Raw genomic sequence first — 20,484 nt, forward strand, 5'->3', positions numbered from 1 at the left:
CAATTACAAGGAATTATTCCAGAGTTAGACTCCTCCTCAAATTTTTCATTTAGACAGCAAACCTTGTCCTGTTCCTGACCACAATTCTCTTATGAAACCTCATTTCCGAATTTATTACCTACGCTACTCAGCGGAGGAGTGACAAGGTCTCAACTCTGTCATTATTAATATCCACAACAGGAAGACAAGGTTTGGATCTCGGCCAAGGTAAAAAAAAAATAATCTGTCCACTGAATTGCAGCAGTTCCCCAATAACAGTTTACTTCAAACCTCACCAAATGCTCCAAAACGAGTGGGAAAGAGGGCACTGCCTGGCACAGAGGAAGAAATACTATCCAGAAGCCTACCTAGAAAGGCCAAACGTGAAAGCACTTGCTTAACGTGCTCAATATATAGGACGTGCAAGAACCTGTCAGACCAACGTGCTCTCCGTTTCGCATGAGCAAGCCCCAAACGATACCCCACAAAGAAAATTTGTTTACCGTTCACTTCTTTGGACGTACATTCATATCAGGAATGTTTTTTATGTCCACAACAGTAATTTAGATTTAGGCAAAAGTTTTCATGTTAGCTGGCCAAAGTGTAGCTGAGTTAGAGATATCACCCTCTTCCCTAGATCTACACCACCTTCCCAGCTCCGCACCACCCCCATTCCTTCCGACTTACAGAAGAGAAACTAAAGATGGAAAGGACCAAAAGATAATATGGGAAACTCAGGCAATAAGGGATTTGCTTCTGTGCCTTCCTCTGCAGCCTCTCATCTCCCTACTCCTTCTTTTATGTTCCACATTGAAAGAGATACAGCTATGAGTTTATAATGCTTAGTTTAATTAAACTCAAACATTCGTCAATGAAAGATTAAATGAGTAAAGCTGTATTCCAGCCATGGTGCTGCGAACAGAATTTATATTTCAGGATCCCAATACTGTTCCCAATAAAATGGTTAGAGAAATCTTCCTTTGGATGCCAACATCAAAGCCTTTAAGCCCTCTCCTAAGGTCAAATTCTGGGAAGCTGTGCCATCTGAAGACGGTTTGGGTAGTACACGTGTAGTGTTAACACTTTGCATACATCCTTGTGTTATTTCAGCCACAGAAATTGGTCTAATGCAGAATCATAGAATGGTTTAGGTGAGAAGGAACCTTGAAGATCATCCAGTTCCAACCCCCCTGCCATGGGCAAGGACACCTCCCACCAGCCCAGGTTGCTCCAAGCCCCGTCCAACCTGGCCTTGAACACCTCCAGGGATGGGGCAGCCACAGCTTCTTGGGGCAACCTGCGCCAGGGGCTCACCACCCTCACAGTGAACAATTTCTTCCTAATATCTTATCTAAATCTCCCTTCTTCCAGTTTGAAGCCATTCCCCCTTGTCCAGTCACTACATGCTCTTGTAAAAAGTCATTCCCCCTCATCCTGTCACTACATGCCCTTGGAAAAAGTCCTTCCCCAGCTCTCCTGTAGGCCCCCTTTAGGGACTGGAAGGCTGCAATAACATCTCCCCAGAGCCTTCTCTTCTCCAGGCTGAACCCCCCCAACTCTCTCAGCCTCTCCTCATAGGAGAGGTGCTCCAGCCCTCAGATCATCTTTGTGGCCTCCTCTGCACCCGCTCCAACAGGGCCATGTCTTTCCTATGTTGAAGACTCCAGAGCTGGATAAAGTACTCCAGGTGGGGTCTCACCAGAGTGGAGCAGAGGGGCAGAATCCCCTCCCTTGACCTGCTGGCCACCCTCCTTCCGATGCAGACCAGGATGGGGTTGGCCTTCTGGGCTGCAATCACGCATTCAAATATTGCCTCTCACTACAAACCTCCCCTTCGTACTTCATCATGACCATACCACCAGGACAACATTGAAGTTATTCTTCTAAGCTTCAAAGACCTTCTTTTGTGGACACCTCGGGGAATGCCCCCGTCAGTAGCAAAGCATCCTTAGCACAGCAGACACCAGCAAAGTGCCGTTTCTTCCCACTTGCTCCAGCCCTTCACCCGCAGTAAGGAGGGGGGCCCTGAACGATGGAGGTGAAGCTTTGTCATTAAACCTGTCCTCATGTGGCTGCGCCCTCCCAGCCAAGAGCCTAGCACACACAAAAGCAGCACGTCACGTTGGTCTGAGCCATGTCCCCCCACCTGTGACAGTTACAGCCAGACATTGACTGACACAGCTCGGCAGCAGCACGGCTCCGGACACGGTGCAAACTCCAAATCCAAAGAAAAAGCAAATTACCGAGAAGCAAGCAAAAATTCACACTTTCCTATAAGGATAATAATCGAATTTCCATGTAATACAGAAATTTATTTTTCAATAATGGAAATCCATTCTTTTCACCAGGATGGCTATTCCTAGGTGCCACATTCTTTTCTTGTTAATAGTATTTTTCTTTACCCAAAGTGAGTCACTCTGGAAAACGCCACTCACTTGAAAGAGAAAAATTGACAAACAAACCCAACTGTCGGGAAAATTAACGTTCGCTCCTCTATACTACAACTACCACATCCCGATAACTTAAAACTTCAATCATAAAAGTTCCAAATTACTCAACAATAGTAACTGGCTTCAGGACAAGGAAATAAAATTTAAATCTGCAACTGTTAAAATAGTTCCTACTAATATGCTGCTAAGCACATGATCTGTTTGGCTTTGCTCTAATTTGGCTGGGAAGGCTTTCGCAGAAAGAAGGAAAATGTTTTTGATGGCTTGTTCAAAAGGAAAAATAGCCATTTATCAGGTTATGTAAAAATCTCATACTTGTGTTGGAAACTACAGTTTGGCAGAACACATTTAATTACCATTGGCTCTTCTAGAACATGAAGTAAAAAATAACTATGTTATAATGGCATTAAGGGTTTGTCCTTGTTGGTTTAAGACAAAGATTTTAGTCAAAGGCCTCATTAAATCTTAGCTCATTCTCTGCAGAGCTTAGCTCCTCCATGGGTCTACAAAAACAAGGAAGTACAGCTGTAATCCACAGGAATAAAGAAAGATGGAAAGAATTCCAAGCTTTTCTTATGCTCAAACGTAAAGAGGAACATTTTCCCTCTCCAACAAAACACGTTCTTTAGAAACTACAGCTGTTGAAATGAAATTAATTTGTGAAAACAACCCTCAAAACATCAAACACTTCAGTCCATACAGGCAATATTGTAAATATGCGCTCTTAAGTACATATCCGACAAGGCTCAAGAGAAAACATACTATGAGCCACATCCAGATGGAACGTGGTTCCGGCGAGGTTGTATTACCTTAAAATTACAAAATTCGTTACAGCCAAGATTTTCATAGTACGTCAGTTATCCTCCAAAACATTTCCCCTCGCACTATGGAAATTTAATGTACTCTTCACATATTGACCGCAATTCAAAAAATGCACTACACAACCAAATTAAAAACAATCATAGAATGGTTTGGGTTGGAAGGGACCTTGAAGATCATCCAGTTCCACCCCCCTGCCATGGGCAGGGACACCTCCCACCAGCCCAGGTTGCTCCAAGCCCCGTCCAACCTGGCCTTGAACACCTCCAGGGATGGGGCAGCCCAACAAAATAAAAATTACAGATTTATGATTCTAGTCGAGGCTGAAATTTTGAACTACAGATGTCCTAATGCACACAACCATTTTCATTACAGATCAATCAGATTCAAGTGTTCATCTGATTTTGAGTTTTGGCACCAGTGAAAGTTTTGCTTCTTAATACACTTGCGTTTTGATTCATTTCCCTTAGAGCCCCTGCAAAACCTACCGCCGTCGTCATCTCCTAAAAGCACAGTGTTCCTTTGCACCAAGTGTATTCAACAGCCAGAATGACAACCATCCACTTGCGTTAACAACTTCGTTAACAAGGGAGTTAGTTACCCACCTCCTTCTGCACAGGTTCTAAGCATTGGCAAGACAGCTACTACTTTCTGCAAGGAACATCCTCATCTTGTAAGGACCAGCGTTAAGTAAAAGCTCATCTGCAAGCTCCTTACGTAAAATATTCTTTATATTTAAACATTGCAGTTGAGTAAACTGACATCACAGATTAAGGCAATATTCATACCAAATTCATATAGGAGATCTCATCTGTTCTGGAAATTAAAGTGTCCGCTGCCGATTGGAAAACCGTAAACTCTGCTGTATCTGCAAGACGTCTATTTAAGAAGTTCTGCTGCGTTAATTTAAGGATGTAATGCAATTAACAGGTAAGCAAACACTGCTCTTGTCCACTTGGTGACAGACGTTGGCCCCTTCATCTCCCAGCCACGTATGATTCCATCCCTAACTGTGAAAATATACTCTTCGAGTTTTTTTATTTTTTAATTCCACTCCCTTTCCAAGGCAAAGGCTGTCTTAAATTTATTTTAAGCTTTGAAGTAATTTCTCCTCACCCCTGACAAAATTACTGGTAAGGCAAATAAAACTGTTTTAAGAGCTTGAACCAATTTGATCATGACACAATACTTCCACAATTGACTTGTGCTGCTCCCATCAGTAGTTCATTCTATGCCCAACATAATAGATATCATATGAATAAACTTCTCGTTCTTTCACCTTGTACTTGTTAACCTACCAGACTTCAGGAGTTATTTGGGGAAGTGGTTAAAATACAGATTTTCATTGCAGATGCACTAAAAACCCACAAACCATCATTACTTATTTTGGGGAAGGAGCAGGAAGCTAAAGGCAAAAGGGAGCTAAAACAGAACACACACACTTTCAGCTTCCCCACATCACCTACAATGCATAAATAATAAAATAAATAAAATAAAAGTAAAATAAGAAAGAAAAAAATTCAAAATAACATGGCAATTTTACAGTCCACAGCATTGCCTTTCCATTTCTTGAGTCTTTACAGGTGTGACCAATAACTGAAAACCAAAATTTAACCCCAAAAAGGTGTTGAAGGACAAGTGCACGTGCCAGCCAGGAGGCAAATCAACTCCCCTGCCATGCTGAACTGGGAAACCTGTTTATCTGAATGACCTGATGTCCAAATGCTCCCACCCCAATAGGTGGTACAGAAGAATCTGGCAGGAGAACGAAGTGAAACCAGTTAATGTGTAATTTAACAACAAACGTGGCTTTGGATGAATTTAATCCATTAGCACACCTGCTAATTTTGACACAGAGCAATAAGAATAAAACAATGATTTGTTGTACTTTGTCAGTGTTCCTCACCCTGACCTGAAATTGCCCCGAGAAGCTGTGGCTGCCCCATCCCTGGAGGTGTTCAAGGCCAGGTTGGACGGGGCTTGGAGCAACCTGGGCTGGTGGGAGGTGTCCCTGCCCAGGGCAGGGGGGTTGGAACGAGATGGTCTTCAAGGTCCTTTCCAACCCAAACCATTCTATGAAATGCAGCTCAGCTTCTCCTGTCCATTCACTTTCCAACCCCTCCAAGGGGTCTGCCAGTAATCAGACATCAAGAGTAAACCCATACATAACACGGTATCAGTGCACCTGAAACCAAACAGCCCATCCCTTTTCCTGAACTACCGAGCCATTTTCATCAGAAAATGTCCGGCAAAACACCACATCCTCAGTGGTTCACTGCAGATATTTTCAAAATTACAAAGAATTAATGCCTTATGGAGTTACAAGTCATGGGTATTACTTTAATATGCCATATTAGCGCAAAACACCCCACCCTTTGGGTCACCCTACATACTCTGTGTCTATCACCCAGAAGGATGACCACCAAAAAGTTCAAGAGCTGTTAATACTTCATGACCAGCACGGTGGCCTACTGGAAGATGCTGAACCTGAAGACTTTAATTCCCAGATTTTGGTCCTTTTCTTAGACGGCACGGTCAACCCTCTATCATTTGCAGTATGGTCAAAAATGAAGTGGAAATAATGGTATTTGTAATCATGTTAAAGCATTTTCACATTTATTGCTCAAATAAATCCTATGTAGGAGATGAACACACTTGTTGACACCCGATCGTAAAGGGAAGAGGTACAGATTTCTTACCATCCCCTAGTTGAAATCTGTAGGGGTTTAAGAAAAACTCAAGTATTACCCTTTTTTTTTTTAAATAACTGATTATTGAAATTTTATAATTATAAATATTGTATTTACCTCAATTTCTGTAATTGTCTAGAGCTAAGAAGATTTCAGAAAGCTCCTTTTCACCAATCTAAAATCCCTTTTTTCCTAGCCCTAGTGCTTGCAAGTTATCAAGTTTTCAAACTTTTGTTATTACAATACATCAGCTTGATTCTCGGTTTCCTTTAACAAGCAATTTCCCCTGAAGAATTAAAAAAGAAAAATCATTTTTGAGCCAATAGGTTTTCTTTTTCTTTTTTTTTTTTTTTTTCCCCCCTCATAACGGGTTATTTGAAACCGCTCAGGTTTTGGAGTATCAGGATAAATGTCAGGGAGATAAATCACCAACACATCTCGTGAAACTTGCTGCAGCGCTCTCGGTAAACAAGCTGGAACATATGGTTCCAATTATGATTTGTAAGACCACAGAAATCAGAAGCTCTAGTCACGAACCACAGCCTCGCTACGCTATGTATTGTACATATGCTCTGTACATACTCAACAATGGTCCCTACCCTAAAGAGCTTACAATCTTCAAACAGGGCAAGAAACAAGATGGATTAGCTCAGAGAGGGGCTGGAGAAGAGGCAATATTTGTCAGCACCGGAGCAGAGCTCCCAGCACGCCACGAGCCTGGACAGTGTCAGGTAGATATCACAGAAAAGAGGCTTTACAGAAGGCTTAAAAACATGTAAGTCTTGAGAACGTTTAGTATGAAATATTTTGTCACTGCTACAAGGGTGGAGTGGTGGCAGCCAAGGGTCACCAGGGGCGTCTACCTCTCTGAAGGAAAGATAAAAAACCCTACTTTTTGCTCCCTGCTGATGTGTAAGTCTCACCAGAGTCAATGGAAGACTTCCAAGAACTACCAAGCCCAGGACCTTACAGCATAAATTGCTCTTCTGGGAAGGGATGCTTTGCTATCATCGCGATCAGCGTCTACGAAAAGAGCAGAGGTCCCAGAGCAAAAGTCTATGCTACCTGTCCAGCTAGTTCTAAATCACTGGTGGTTTACCACCAAAAATATATTGGTGAAGCTTACAAGAAAGATCAATAATTTCTTAAATAATTATACCGTGACTTTTCTAGTTACAAGATCCTTGTGATTGAAAGCCCCAAAAGTTTAGTGGACCTGGGGCCACCAGAAGCGCTACTGTTGTAGACCTGTTCTATTGTCTTGCATCACTCAAAGCTGCAAAGATAGTTAAATTGTACAAAAAAATAAAAAACAACACAACACAGTGTATGTCAAAGGAAGTGAATGCATCTCTGGCCTGCGGAGATTTCCACCAGAGGCAGTGTTTTTCTGTGCTACTGTGATTAAGGCAGAAGATGAGTTTTATCTCAAGTTCCACCAGGGGAGGTTTAAATTGGATATCAGGAAAAAGTTGTTCACTGAAAGGATTATCAAGCATTGGAACAGGCTGCCCGGGGAAGTGGTAGAGTCACCATCCCTGGAGGGATTTAAAAGATGGACAGACGTGGTGCTGAGGGACATGGTTTAGTGGTGGGTTTGGCAGTGTTACGTCAATGGTTGGACTTTGTGATCTTCAAGGTCCCTTCCAACCCTCACAATTCTATGATTCTAAAAAAGGCAATGAAGAATCTCAAAGGGGACATTCAGGCACCGCTCTGACAGTAGTCCAGCCTAACTTCATGGTCCTCCCGGCACCCCAGCCCTGATTTCGGTCAGGAGGAAGCTGCTCTAGAACCCACCTTGCTGGGCAGCGTTTGCAGACGGAGCTTGCCGCAGCTACACTGTTATTCATACTCAACTACTGAGTCTCAAACAACACGTGTTTGAGCTGCAGCCACACATTTTGCTCCAGTTCAGACACATCTTCCGAGAAACTAACAAAAAAGGTAAAGATCTGGTCACTATCTAAATCTTCACATTCAGGCAGGTCAGAACGCCACGGTTACAGTGCCAAGAGGATGACGCCGCTACAGACTGTAAGCAAGAAGGAAGATGAAGAGACAGAAGTAGGAGAGAAGTCTCAGCTCTACATTTTCATTAGGGTGAGCACAAAGAGGCAATTAAACATTGACTAAGCACCAGGGAGACAGACAAGGTTGTATTTATGTAGCAGATCATACACCAGATCTGTGACACATCACGATAAGGCTCTGGAAAGTAGAAACAAGCAGCCTGAAATATTTCTTAGTAGAAAAAAGCTTGGTGGAATTGTAATAAATAACAGACACATCATTAGTAGCTTTTTGTGTCTCTCTACCTTTGATGTCTTTTAATCCAGATATTACAAATCAGACTACATAAAACTGAAGAGGAAAAAGATATTAACATAAAATGCTAAACATGAATAAATAGCTTTCTTGTAAAGTTGAAGACAACCATGTAAGCGCTCCTATTAACCCGAATGTAGCATAAAAAACCCCAGGAATAAGCTATAGTGTATACATAAAGTCACAGATGTACAACACAGGTCATCAGACGCCTCCAGGTACACTAATGCTGAATGACATAACGCAGAGTGAAGTATACACTTACAGGCTAGAAAGTCATTAACTGTCAGGAATGTTTCTCTAGTTCCAACCCAAGAGTACGGACATGAGAAAACGAGTCGTTATTGACCACAATACACCGAATTCTGCAATTTATATTAATGCTACAACAGTACATTTGAGGGCCAGATTAGTTATGATGATTGCTTAGGTGATTAACAAAGATGAATCGGTCTACTGCCTTTTCATTAGATTCTTACGGGTACAACATTGTATCTATTAAATCTATAATCATCTAAACAGCACAAACTAAGTCAATTAGATCTTACCGTTGCAGTAACTCCTAAGTATTGCAAGATGCATTAAAAGGTCTTCGATTTTTTTTAATAGCAGAGTATAAACTGGATCAACTATTTCAAATGAAACCATTTCAATTGACTTATTTTTCAACAGTCTTGAGTAGCAGTAACATTTTCATGTCTTAGAATATCACCTGTTCCTCATTGTAACATGAATTCTATTTTGCAAGAAATAAAGTGACTAATTAAAAAAAGTTTCGCTTGCCCACAAAAAGTTCTCTCAACTTGGTTAACTGCAGACCACGAATAGGCAAACACTAGTGATGCTCCAAAAAAAAAAAAAAAAAAAAAAAGGGGATTTAAACCCAAAAAAAACAACAATTTTTGAAGGCACGTTGGTCCAATGTACCTTGTGAACCAAGAAAAATTAATTTCTGATTTCTAATATATGAGGTCTGATCTTTAGTACCACGCATACTGATTTATGCCTTCAGAACACATCGACATCATCTAGCGGCTCTTTACAATTATTTTGCACACCCACAGAAAGACTGCAAAGACAACGCAAAGTTGGCTCAGTATAGAAGAATGTCCTTTACGAAGTTGCGAACCTCAAATATCATTATTTCCCCCCCTCATTCCAAACCCACAATTGTTTATTTAACTACCAGAGTAGTTAAATTGGTGATACAATCCTAATCAAGGTATTTTCTACACAGGACGGAGAAAGGTGGTTGCACACAGGTAACCTGCGCGCAGTCAGAGGGCAGAGCGGGGAGAAGTAATGGGTGGGAGGATGTTGGCCGTACAGTTTTCAGGGTTAAGGAGGCTCACGAGAGGAAAAAAAAAAAAAAAAACAGACTATGAAGGACGAGAAGCAGGAGAAGGTTAACTGTGGGAAAGGGTAAACTTCGGCTCATGTCGTGTATAATTATCACTTCTGCTGAATCACAAGGAAGGAAAGGGGGGGTGGATTTAAAATACAGTGCTTACAAGAGTGTTGATTTACCGCTGCTGTGCAAGGGACTACAAAATATGTGTAATGTAACACACGGCAACGTAGGTGACTCTGGTATCAAGTTAAATAATTCAAAATTAATAAGTGCAATAATTATTTTAGGCCTCCAAATCTCATACGAAAAATAAATTCGTTTTAAAACCAGGCTCTTATCTCCACCTTTCATCCTAATGGATTATATTTAGACTATTTCAGTAAACTTATTTTAAGCATTATGTGGTATTCAAAAGACACTGAGCAACATAAAGGTGAATTTTCAATTCTTCCATTCTTCTTTCAATTCTTATCCTGTAAAGATTATAAAATACACAAAAATAACACACTGCAGACATCACGGTTAAGTTTTCCACATGTTCACTGCTCAAAACTTGCTTCTGTTCCGTAACAGCCTATCAGTTTGTGTTGCTGTCTTCTAATCTGTGTTGCACTCTACCCACAAACTTGACCTGATATAAAACAAAGGACTGCAAAGGGTTCATTCACAGATATTCTGGATAGGAGAATATGCCATTTACTCTACCAATCCTATAGTGTTCAAGTTCCATCTTTACTCCAATATCATATACAGGTAAATAATCAGACACAAAAAACCACTAACCAACTGTTTGGGCACAAACAAGAGGAAAAAAAAAAAAAAGTGGTACTTATTTTCCTCCCCTTTCCCAGGCAGGTCATTAGAAAGCTCTTTATAAAGGCTCTTTTACTTAAAGTTTTAAATGAAGATACTTAATTCACTGGGAGAAGAGATGGCACTTCAGGTACTCATGAAAGAAGCAAGAAAATAAGCGTAGGAGTACGCCAAGGGAGTTGTTAAGAGAATGGTTCAAGAGGAGTGAAGGGGGTGGAAGTGTAGGAAGCGACAAGAACAAACGTAGGCTGAAAACCTTGAAAGTTTGCATTAAGAAATGCAAACTCGATATACAAGAAGTAAAAAGTCATGGGGGCGATATGATATCAGAGGAGCTACAGAGGAGGGCAGGAGCGGTGGCAGTTTGGATGGACTTTACAAATCAATCAAGTAAGCAGAAGAGGAGGAAAAAGAAGCTCTTTTACCTGTGGCAGCACTAAGGCAGAAAGACACTCAATACGCTAAAGAGATCAGAATCAAGAAGAATAAAGCCATCAGGTAAGTAGAGGTATCAACATACACAGTGAGAACTGCTCTTCAGTCACAAACAAAAGTACAAACCACGTACTGAAAACCGCTTCGGAAAAACATTTGAAGGAGCGATTTTCTCAAGCAACTGAGAAGTAAAGGAATGTACCTGTTGGGACTCTCGAATAAAAAGGTTGTAGGGAACAATTTACTTAATTTCTCTTCTCTGTTTCAATAAACTGCAAACCAAGCAACTATTTTTTGACGCGTTTACATTACGGGCACAACCCAAACATCACAGTGGTCTCCCCTTGAGCACGTAAACTGGAACCCAGCAAGGAGATGCGTGTTCCAGCAGCGCACCGAGCCGCATGTAACCTCATCTTACGCAGAGGCAGCAAGGTGTTTAGGCTAAACTGCACCAAGTTAGAGAGACGTGCTCTTTTACTGCCTCCATGAGGAGATCCACGCACACTGTCACCGACTGGAAAATGTTTTCTGGCAGAGCACTTGCGGCCTGAACTTTAATATCCCTTAGGGATGCTGCCAGTGAATGGATTTCACAAAAGAGCAAAATAAATAGTATCAGTTTGAACAGCAACTGACTTGAAAAATGTTATTTAGTTTATCAGGGAAAAAGAAAACGTATACCTTTCCTGTTAGCAATATACTATATTTTATTCTTATTATATGGAAAAGACAGACCTGTAGGAAGAATACACACGCCAATAAAACACATCTGGCGTGGGGAAGAGAGCAACCACCAATGAAAACACAGTATATGGTATACCAAACATGAGAAGCCTTTTTCTTAACAAAAAAATGGCATCAAGTCTTTCATATTCTTCAGGCGGTATCTCTCTATAGCAAACAGTCCACCCACGGAAGGTCAGAATCTAGTCACACTATTCAGGAAAAAACATTAGTCAACCTACTGGGAAAGGCATACACTACAATATGTTACAAAAATTCCTATCTAGGCCCTGACATCCCTGAATCCTTGAGACTGGAAGAGACCTCTTGAGACCACTTAAGTCCAATCTTCTGCTCAAGCAGAGCCACAGAGCAGGTCACCCTACCAACTGAGCAATTATAAAGATTAAATATGCACATAAAAGTATTTCTTACAACATTTTAAGTAACTGGAAGCACTGTGATTTGTTCCACGGGGCACTAGTTGGTTGTTTTGTGTTGGTTTTTTTTTTTTTACTAGTTAGTTGTTTTGGGGTTTTTTTTAATGTCTCAAGAAAAGAAAAATAAGTGCTATTTTTAGCATGTGCGGTCCCACAGGTATCCCCTGCAGCGCCTGCAGATGCCATTGCTTCAGTTTCTAACACATCTTGAGATGGATCACATACAATCCCAACCCAAGCAGGTCTGTAGACAGCTTTTCTACACTGAGCACACACACCAGTATTGCTTGTTGAAAAAGAAATGGGCTACAGGTGCATTTGTAAGAGAAGTCACACAGAAGGCAATACTCCATAAGGTTTGAAATATAGTTTCTAGAAAATAAGACTCACTTGCCACCCCAGATGCGATTCCGTAAAGCAGTCCTCCTCCATCCGTCTGCTGCTGGAAGACATGGGTCCCTGGAGGAGGGCTTCTTTCTTGTCGAATGAAATTATAGAGTAAAGTTTTCACAAGTCTGCTGGTATATGGGAGACTGAAAAGAAAAAGAAAACAGCTTTAGTTGACTCACAACTGGCGAAAATTGGCACAGCAAAGGCCAGGCAGGGTGCAGAGGCTGGCGTTTGGTGTTAAACGCAGACAGTAACTCTCCCAGTCTCCAGCAGACTGGAAAGGGAAAGAACGCCAAGGTTTTGCTCATGCAAAGTTGCACTGACTTCAGCAGCAGCACCTTCAACAGCAGGATCATGGAAACTACTTTTTGTTTTCTTTTTTTCAATACGACTTTTAAATCAATCATTTATTTTGTGGAATTGTTGTATTCTCTTACCTCAAGACACAACTGGAAAAATATTTATGCAAGGGAAAAAAGCATTATATTTGTTTAGTTTTTGCTCCATGTTTTGGTTACATAGAACAGGTAACAATAGTATTTCTCCAACACCCCCCCCCAATATTTTTGTTTGTGTGCACAGCTGGGGCCAGTTTGCAAAGACCAATGAAACATCTGACTTCACATCAATGTTTTTGACAAATGCATGTAAATTTTGTTGGATTTAAATAAAAAGTTGACATATTTACAAAACAGAGAAGGATTTCCACAGAAAGGAACAGTTGGTTTCCATTCCCATATGATTCAGAGGTGAACAGACAGGGGCTGTGTTTCCACGTCCTCCAGTCCCCTTTAATCAGTGCCCCTTCAACTCTTTCCATCGCTCGGGATTCCCAGCCACCAAAGCCTCTCCCACTCCTCTCCCCAGGGGCCAGGTACCTGCTACTCCCAACTTAGACCTACACATACTACCTCTTCTCCCAAAAGAAGGGAGGTGGAGGGAGGGGATCGTGCCCCTCTGCTGCGCTCTGCTCTGGGGAGACCCCCCTGCAGTGCTGCCTCCAGCTCAGGGGGTCCCAACAGCAGAAGGACACGGAGCTGTTGGAGCGGGGCCAGAGGAGGCCCCGGAGATGCTGGGAGGGCTGGAGCCCCTCTGCTGGGAGGACAGGCTGGGAGAGTTGGGGGGGTTCAGCCTGGAGAAGAGAAGGATCTGGGGAGACGTAAGAGCCCCTTCCAGTGCCTAAAGGGGCTCCAGGAGAGCTGGGGGGGACTCTTGATCAGGGAGGGGAGCCACAGGATGAGGGGGAATGGGTTTACACTGAAAGAGGGGGGATTTAGATGAGATATTAGGAAGAAATTCTTTGCTGTGAGGGTGGTGAGCCCCTGGGGCAGGTTGCCCCGAGAAGCTGTGGCTGCCCCATCCCTGGAGGTGTTGAAGGCCAGGTTGGACGGGGCTTGGAGCAACCTGGGCTGGTGGGAGGTGTCCCTGCCCAGGGCAGGGGGGTTGGAACAAGACGATTTTTAAGGTCCCTTCCAACCCAACCCATTCTATGATTTTGCCCCAAACCCTCAATTACTTCAGTCCAGAGATTTAAGTCCCACCATGCCTCACAAACACCGAGGCTCTGCCTCCAGTTGCTGTGACCACATACTGCTGAAGTCTGCCCTGGGCTCCGTCTGCCCGCAGCCAAGCTGAGTCTCCCTCCTCTCCCTGTCTGTCACCCCAGGGCAATACCTGTCTTCCATCTAGCAGAAATGTCCGAAAACCAGACAACAGATACATTTACCAAAGATCTGCCCACGCGGAATTTAAAGTCGAAAAAGGATGAATGGTAGCCTGACTAAAATGCGTACAAGCCACCACGACAAAGAATTTAAACAAAACAACCAACTTGCCAGAACAAGTGGTATTACTCACACAACCGAGTTTACCACCTGGTAAATATTTCCACTACTGCAGATTAAAACTCAGCGTAGCACATACATGCGATCTTTTGAGGGGCTGCTATTTATTTGTATCACAAGAAGGCTCATCAGCATCTCTGAGGTACATGGGTTCTCTAGATTGCAGTGTCATAGGAAAAGACCCATAACTATATAAAAAAACACCCCATCCTGAAATGTAAAAGCTGTTTTAAGTTAACGAAATTATCCTCAAAAAAAAATGAAAATGGCTTCCAAAATAGTTTTACCGAAGTCTGGGCTGTGAGATTTAAACCTGAAACCTTCCAACAGTCCTTACAGATTTTTTTGTGTTGTTTTCTCTTGAGCAGAAGTTTTCTATCAAAATGTATTTCGTTGTACAAACAGTCTAAACAAGCATTTCTTTTGCCATTAGGTACCACCCCAGAATGCAACGTACCATCGACCGTGCATCAGGTATTTGTGAATGATGCTCTCTCGTAGAATTTCTTTGTGGAATAATTGGCAGGAGAGGAAGACGATGAGGGTTGTCACAGCTTCCAAGGAAATGCTGTACGTGATATCTCTGCAGGAAAAAAAGAATATTTATAAAGATTAATCTACTGGGTTTGTTTACAACCTGACTTCCAAGAACATTTGGTAGCTTCACCTGAGGTTATACCCCGTTTAGCACAGTAAGTTTCAATTGGGAACATGTAAACAACAAATTCATTGTTTAACACAATAAGTTTTGGGAATTGTAAACAACATTGGGAACATGTAAACAACAAATTCATAAAACCCAGAATCACTTCATACCAACAATGGGTTGTTTTTCTTAGAAGTAAGCAATTTTTTTATATACCAAAAGAGAAGACAATGTAAAAAATATTGAGGTATTGCCCAGAACATTCCAGCTGCAATTTTCAGACTATGCTTCACTCTATAAATAATAAATATAACTCAAAAGCGTGTCCTTTGTCCTGTTAAATTGTCACAAAACCATCATGCTACAGCAGGGAAATGTCCAGCTAGCCAAACACAGCTCCATCTGCCAGGAAAAGTGGAACCCTAAGAAAAGAATATAATACACAAACTGCAGTTTAAGTGTAAGAAATGCTCGGGATATCACGATACCACACACAGTTGTTCAGTTCTAAACAGTATTTTTGAGGTTATAGTGTTTATATAAAGGTTCAAGATATTACAGCCAACCCCAAAGAATGTGCTGTAATGATTAAATACTCACACCAGATAGTTAAAGCTCATTAAGTTAAGGTTAATTAGGAAAGGCTGTGCAACAAAATGGATGAGAGAGATCTCCACTATTTGGGATATCCTGCGTTTTCTGTTCCCACCTCTGCCTACAATGACCTTATGTATCTTATTTTTAAAAGGAGGAGAAAAATGGCATTTGCCTCCTTAGTCCGTAATAAATTGCAGAATACACAAAACCTTTTAAAACACGATAAAATAACTTGGACACGAGCCAGTATCATCCTTGCTTTCAACCAAACATCATTTTTACCTCCTCCAAAAGTAAGGAGATGCTTCATTCGGTGCAACAGTACCATCCTGTAATCCATTAGAAAGATTGTTATTAAGTACTTTTAATGTTTCCCCCACTGTTACTATTTAATTTCCACACTATGCTTTACAATCCAGTATCATTAAGTTACAACAGGTATCCAGCATCAACTATCAAGGTTTTTTGACCTACTGGAAATGCAAAATCTATTTCTACTTCTCAAATTCAAAGGTTTTATAGTATTGCTTGTTAAAATTAAAAAAGAAAAGAAAAGGAAAATCAGCATCTATGTGCGTGTAAGCAGTGATGCTAAGTATTTTCTCTGTTACAACGTCACGAATTAACAGGATTTCATTTAGAAGAAGTCTGTCTGACTTTTAGCACACTCAAATACTTATACATTCTCAAGGGTGCTGCTAGAAGTACTGTCAATAACATGCATTAGTGTAAAGGATGAGAAGAGTTTCACGTGTCACGGTGTACAGACAGCTAAAGTTAAGCAGTAGCTCTGGGTCAGAGTTTCTGAGCAAAGAGAGCGTTAGTTACGTGCTCAAAGTCAAGAGCAAACTGGAATCGCAATTTCCTGGCTCCCAGTCCACAGAACAGCACTACTTCTGATACAGAAATGTTTTTGAAAGTGAAGGTTATGCAAACTCACTGTTTGTATTTTCTCTCACATGATTGAGGTATCTGAATCTGTAACATTTGAAGCTGTGGGTCAGGAAGAGACACGCCGCTTGCGTGACGTTCTTCCTTAAAAATCACGAAGCACGTTGGAATGACTTTTCGTTTCGGTGAGTTACCTGACTTTTTGCCCACTACTGAGGAAGTTAGCCACCGTAAATGCCGATGATTAGATCGGGCCAGAGGTCACGCTGTGATCTGGTTCCACTGCAAATTCATCTCAGCCAGAAGGAAGGCTGGGCTAGGAACGGCTTTGCAATCCCCTGCCCATGTCCATCCCAAACAGAGCAGGCAAGACCTATATATACACACCGATTATTAGAACTTTAGCCACCAGCAGAAATGTTTTTCTATCAAAAGAAAAACAACAGCTTGGGAAAAAATACTTTTCAGCTACAGAAAAAAAATTAAATATTCAGAAGCCTGTCATTACCAAGGCATTTAGTTTCTGACAAACCATACAAGTGGAAGAGCAAATCTGAGGAGACACCGCAAAATTCTTCTCTATAAGATTCAGCGTAAAGAAATAAACAAAGAGGTTACTGTAATGTATTAAGTAATATTTTTTTTTTTTAATCTGCTTTCAATACCCTTATATAACTCAGCTAAATTCATGCAGCTCCAGTTAAGCAAGCCCAATTTTCTTGCTATTCAAAACCCAGTTAGGGCACATTTAACTGCAGAAACTTTCCACTCAACCCGTAGAATCTGTTCAAATTAAATCTGCTCTGACATAAACACAACCGGAGTCCTAATATCTGGGCTAACCCCCCAGCTACAGTCACCCTTCATTTATCAGCACAAGGATAAAGCTTCAGAGCAAAATTATTTTCTCCACCAAGGGTCAAATGTACAGTTTTCTGAAACTCAAGCATTTCTAAAGGGTCACAACAACTACCAGGAACCTCTTTTTAACTTCAAAGAAAATACTGTTTATTTATATTGAGAGGCTATAGAATAGGAGGGTTTGTTTTTGAATTATTTCTTTTTTTTTTTATTCAAAGCTATCGGTCATATAGAATGACTTTACATGGAATTTATGCTGATCTCCAACTTCCTCTGCAAACTGTTTGCTTGCAGATAAGGAGGAAAGTAGAAATAATGAACTCATGTATCAATTACATGTCAAAATTATTTAGCTATTTATTTCAGAAAGCCAGAACTGCATGATGTTTTGAGTTTCTAGTGGGGTTGGTTGTGGTTTTTTTTTTTCCTTCCCAAGTGTTCTATAAAACAAACAAAAAATCCACAGGGGAAAAAAAAAAAGCTCATGTCCCAAGTAAATGGGCTTCACAGAGCAATGTACCAAAGCCTATACAGGTTTGGGGTTTTTCTCCTCCTGGATTTTCTCTTTTGGAGATGTCAGTAGTTACTCCCACTTAATTTTTTTTCATTTTTTCCTCTCTCTCCTTTCCACTGGAGGATATTATCCCATATTAGGTAGACAAGCTAACAGATATTATTCTTTTGTCCCTCTTTAGACATACTTCTTCCAGGAGGGAACAATCTGGCATAGACTGAACTCCAGAAATCATGACAATCGTTGCTCTCCTGCGTTTCGCTTCGTTCTTCATTACAAGTAGCCGTCCTTTTCTAGCCCAGTTCTTCCAGCGTGACACAAAGCAAGCGCCCGTTTCTTTAACCAGATGGAATAGGTCCAAGTCCTCGCATGTGACACCCAGGTTAAAACAGACTTCTGGCAACAAAACCTTATATATATACATTTAGTCTCAAAAGCAAAAGGCATATCATATGTATCCGCAATTCTCTTAAATTAGGAATTCTTCAGAAAATGATGGCTTGAGCTCCAAAATGCAAAATTCCTAGATGCTAGCATAACATAAATGTGTTTATGTATTTAACACGCGTTTTAGTACCTGCATTTCAATGAGAAGCAGTCGATATGTCAATGGATTCCTTCCAAAAACATTGATATTTGACCATTTCAACTTTAATGAACGCTTTTAAATTAAATAATCATGTACAATTGGTATTTTTAGTAATCTTTAGACAACAATTCTTTAAAATCAAAGGATAAAAACTCTGAGAAGTCAGCTACGCTTTCCATCTTAATCCCTTTTGTCGGGCAGATAGCATGGATCCTGGGCTTCTCGTTGAGAGACCTTTGGTCTTTGCTTTAAAGCAGCACTATAAAAACAAAAAGTACTCAAAAAGTACTTTTACACAGACTTAAAATGTACTGCTTTAGAAGAAATTGGTAAGTAACTAATTCTTCCAGGATACAACCTGGGAAGGATAGCACTTCTCTTCTGGTCTTCTACCAAGGACATCCATTTTTATTGATTTATTTTATTTATTAATTGTGGCGGCAGACTTGTAAATGCCATCAGAGCTACGAACCTTCAAGCTGTTAGGGCAGGAGAACCTCACCTGACCATCTATCTGCACATCACATCCCCGCAAGGTTTTGTCTGCTTGAAACAGACCAAGATTTCACCTTGCCCTTTTACAGACAGTTATTTCAAGTATACCACAACACTGATATTGCGCTTAAAAAGTTCCAAACGTCTGAAAAAGAGGTCTGTGGTTGAGACGGTAATCTTCAATGAAAAGAAAAGATCTTCTTTGTGGTAGAAAAAGCAAAAGAGCACACACAAGCAGGCAGTTAAAGGCAACCTGCCTGAGCAATAACTCTTCCAACTGCAATAGCTTGAACACTTGCCATTACTCGCTTGCACCCATAGACAAGTGCTCACACTAAATGGTACCACACAGCACATGCCACACCATGACACCCCACTAGAAATCCACCCCAAGTGGATTTCTTCTGAGCTACAAAGAGAATACCGGAGTCTGAAGCAGACCGAAACGCGAAGATCATCATAGCAAGGTCATCCATCAATTGTAGCCTGTGGGGAACATACAAAACCCAAAATACTCGTCTACTCCCCCAGACTCAAGTAAAAACAATCGGAGCAGTTCGCAGGAGTCTGATGCTACCAGCAGCTTAGGTATCTAAATTGATAAGGCAGGAGGTATTAGCATAATTACTGTCTCCAAATGATGCAACTGCCCCGCACAGCACAAGAACTGCGGACCTGTTAAAACCTCAGCTCCCCAGTGTCCTGGCATTTGCTTTTTCCTGTCAAAACCATGTGGATGACCTTCTATCAGTATCACCTACCGAGAACTTCAACAATCTACCTATGTGTCACCATCCTGCTGCCGGTGGCTTCTCTCCAACGCCAAGCACGGCTCCTGACCACTCTCTGCACCCACCACATCATTCAGCTTTGTCCGCCCTGCAAGAGAGAGGTCTCTGAAAGAGGAACCGAGACGAAGCATAGAGGCAATATCTAGGAAAATCTCAGCTAGGAACTCTTGAGTACCTCTCTGAAGGCACACGCCGTTGTAAACACTTTAATTACTCAATGAATTGCAGCTATTTCTATACCTTCACAAACAGGGGCTGAGAGCTCATAAATGATTTCACACCTCCAGAGCAAACAGGCTGAACAGTCAGAAACAAACCTCGGGATTTCAACTCACACCACTAGACCAAACCCCTTCCCAGCTTAAATATTTTCCTGAACTTTCACCCAGCCAGAGCTGTCTACTCCGAGTATTAAAAGGTTAAAAGGCAACTCATTTTCTAATTTAGGAGAGTTGCCAAAAGGGCTGATTCATACAAAAACTCTCAAATCATACAGGAACCAGGTTTCATTTCCCTGCTTCCTGAGGGCCCACCAGAAAGGTGAAAGAGGAGTCACCACAGAGAACAGGATCACTTTTAAAAACTGAAAAGCAAGTAGAATATCTGGTTATCAGTCTCAGGATACGAGTACAACAACTCAAAGTGAACATAATCTTTCCTCTTGGAATCACTCCTAATTTTACACCCACTGAAGGCACATAAGCACCACGGCAGCCGATAATGCACTACGCTCATTACAGCTGACTCCAAACATTTGGGAGACCTCCCCGAGGGGCACTCGAGAAACACCAACTGGAAGCAGAGAGCATCTCTGACATTTCCCACTGCCTCTCCC

At 41.4% G+C, this 20,484-nt stretch overlaps 1 protein-coding gene across 1 annotated transcript in view; it reads right to left on the bottom strand.

Annotated features, from left to right (window-relative positions):
• The window catches only part of DYM (dymeclin), a gene marked incomplete at its 5' end in the record, with an annotated part of 148,932 nt that overhangs the window by 114,176 nt on the left and 14,272 nt on the right, over positions 1-20,484 (bottom strand). Inside the window, 2 exons of the mRNA XM_009883702.1 lie at positions 12,422-12,564; positions 14,723-14,848. Of these exons, the coding sequence (XP_009882004.1) occupies positions 12,422-12,564; positions 14,723-14,848 (269 nt within the window). The remainder of the gene's footprint in view (positions 1-12,421; positions 12,565-14,722; positions 14,849-20,484) is intronic.

Source organism: Charadrius vociferus, unplaced genomic scaffold (assembly GCF_000708025.1).
Source record: "Charadrius vociferus isolate BGI_N301 unplaced genomic scaffold, ASM70802v2 scaffold264, whole genome shotgun sequence".
Classification (NCBI taxonomy): Eukaryota; Metazoa; Chordata; class Aves; order Charadriiformes; family Charadriidae; genus Charadrius; species Charadrius vociferus.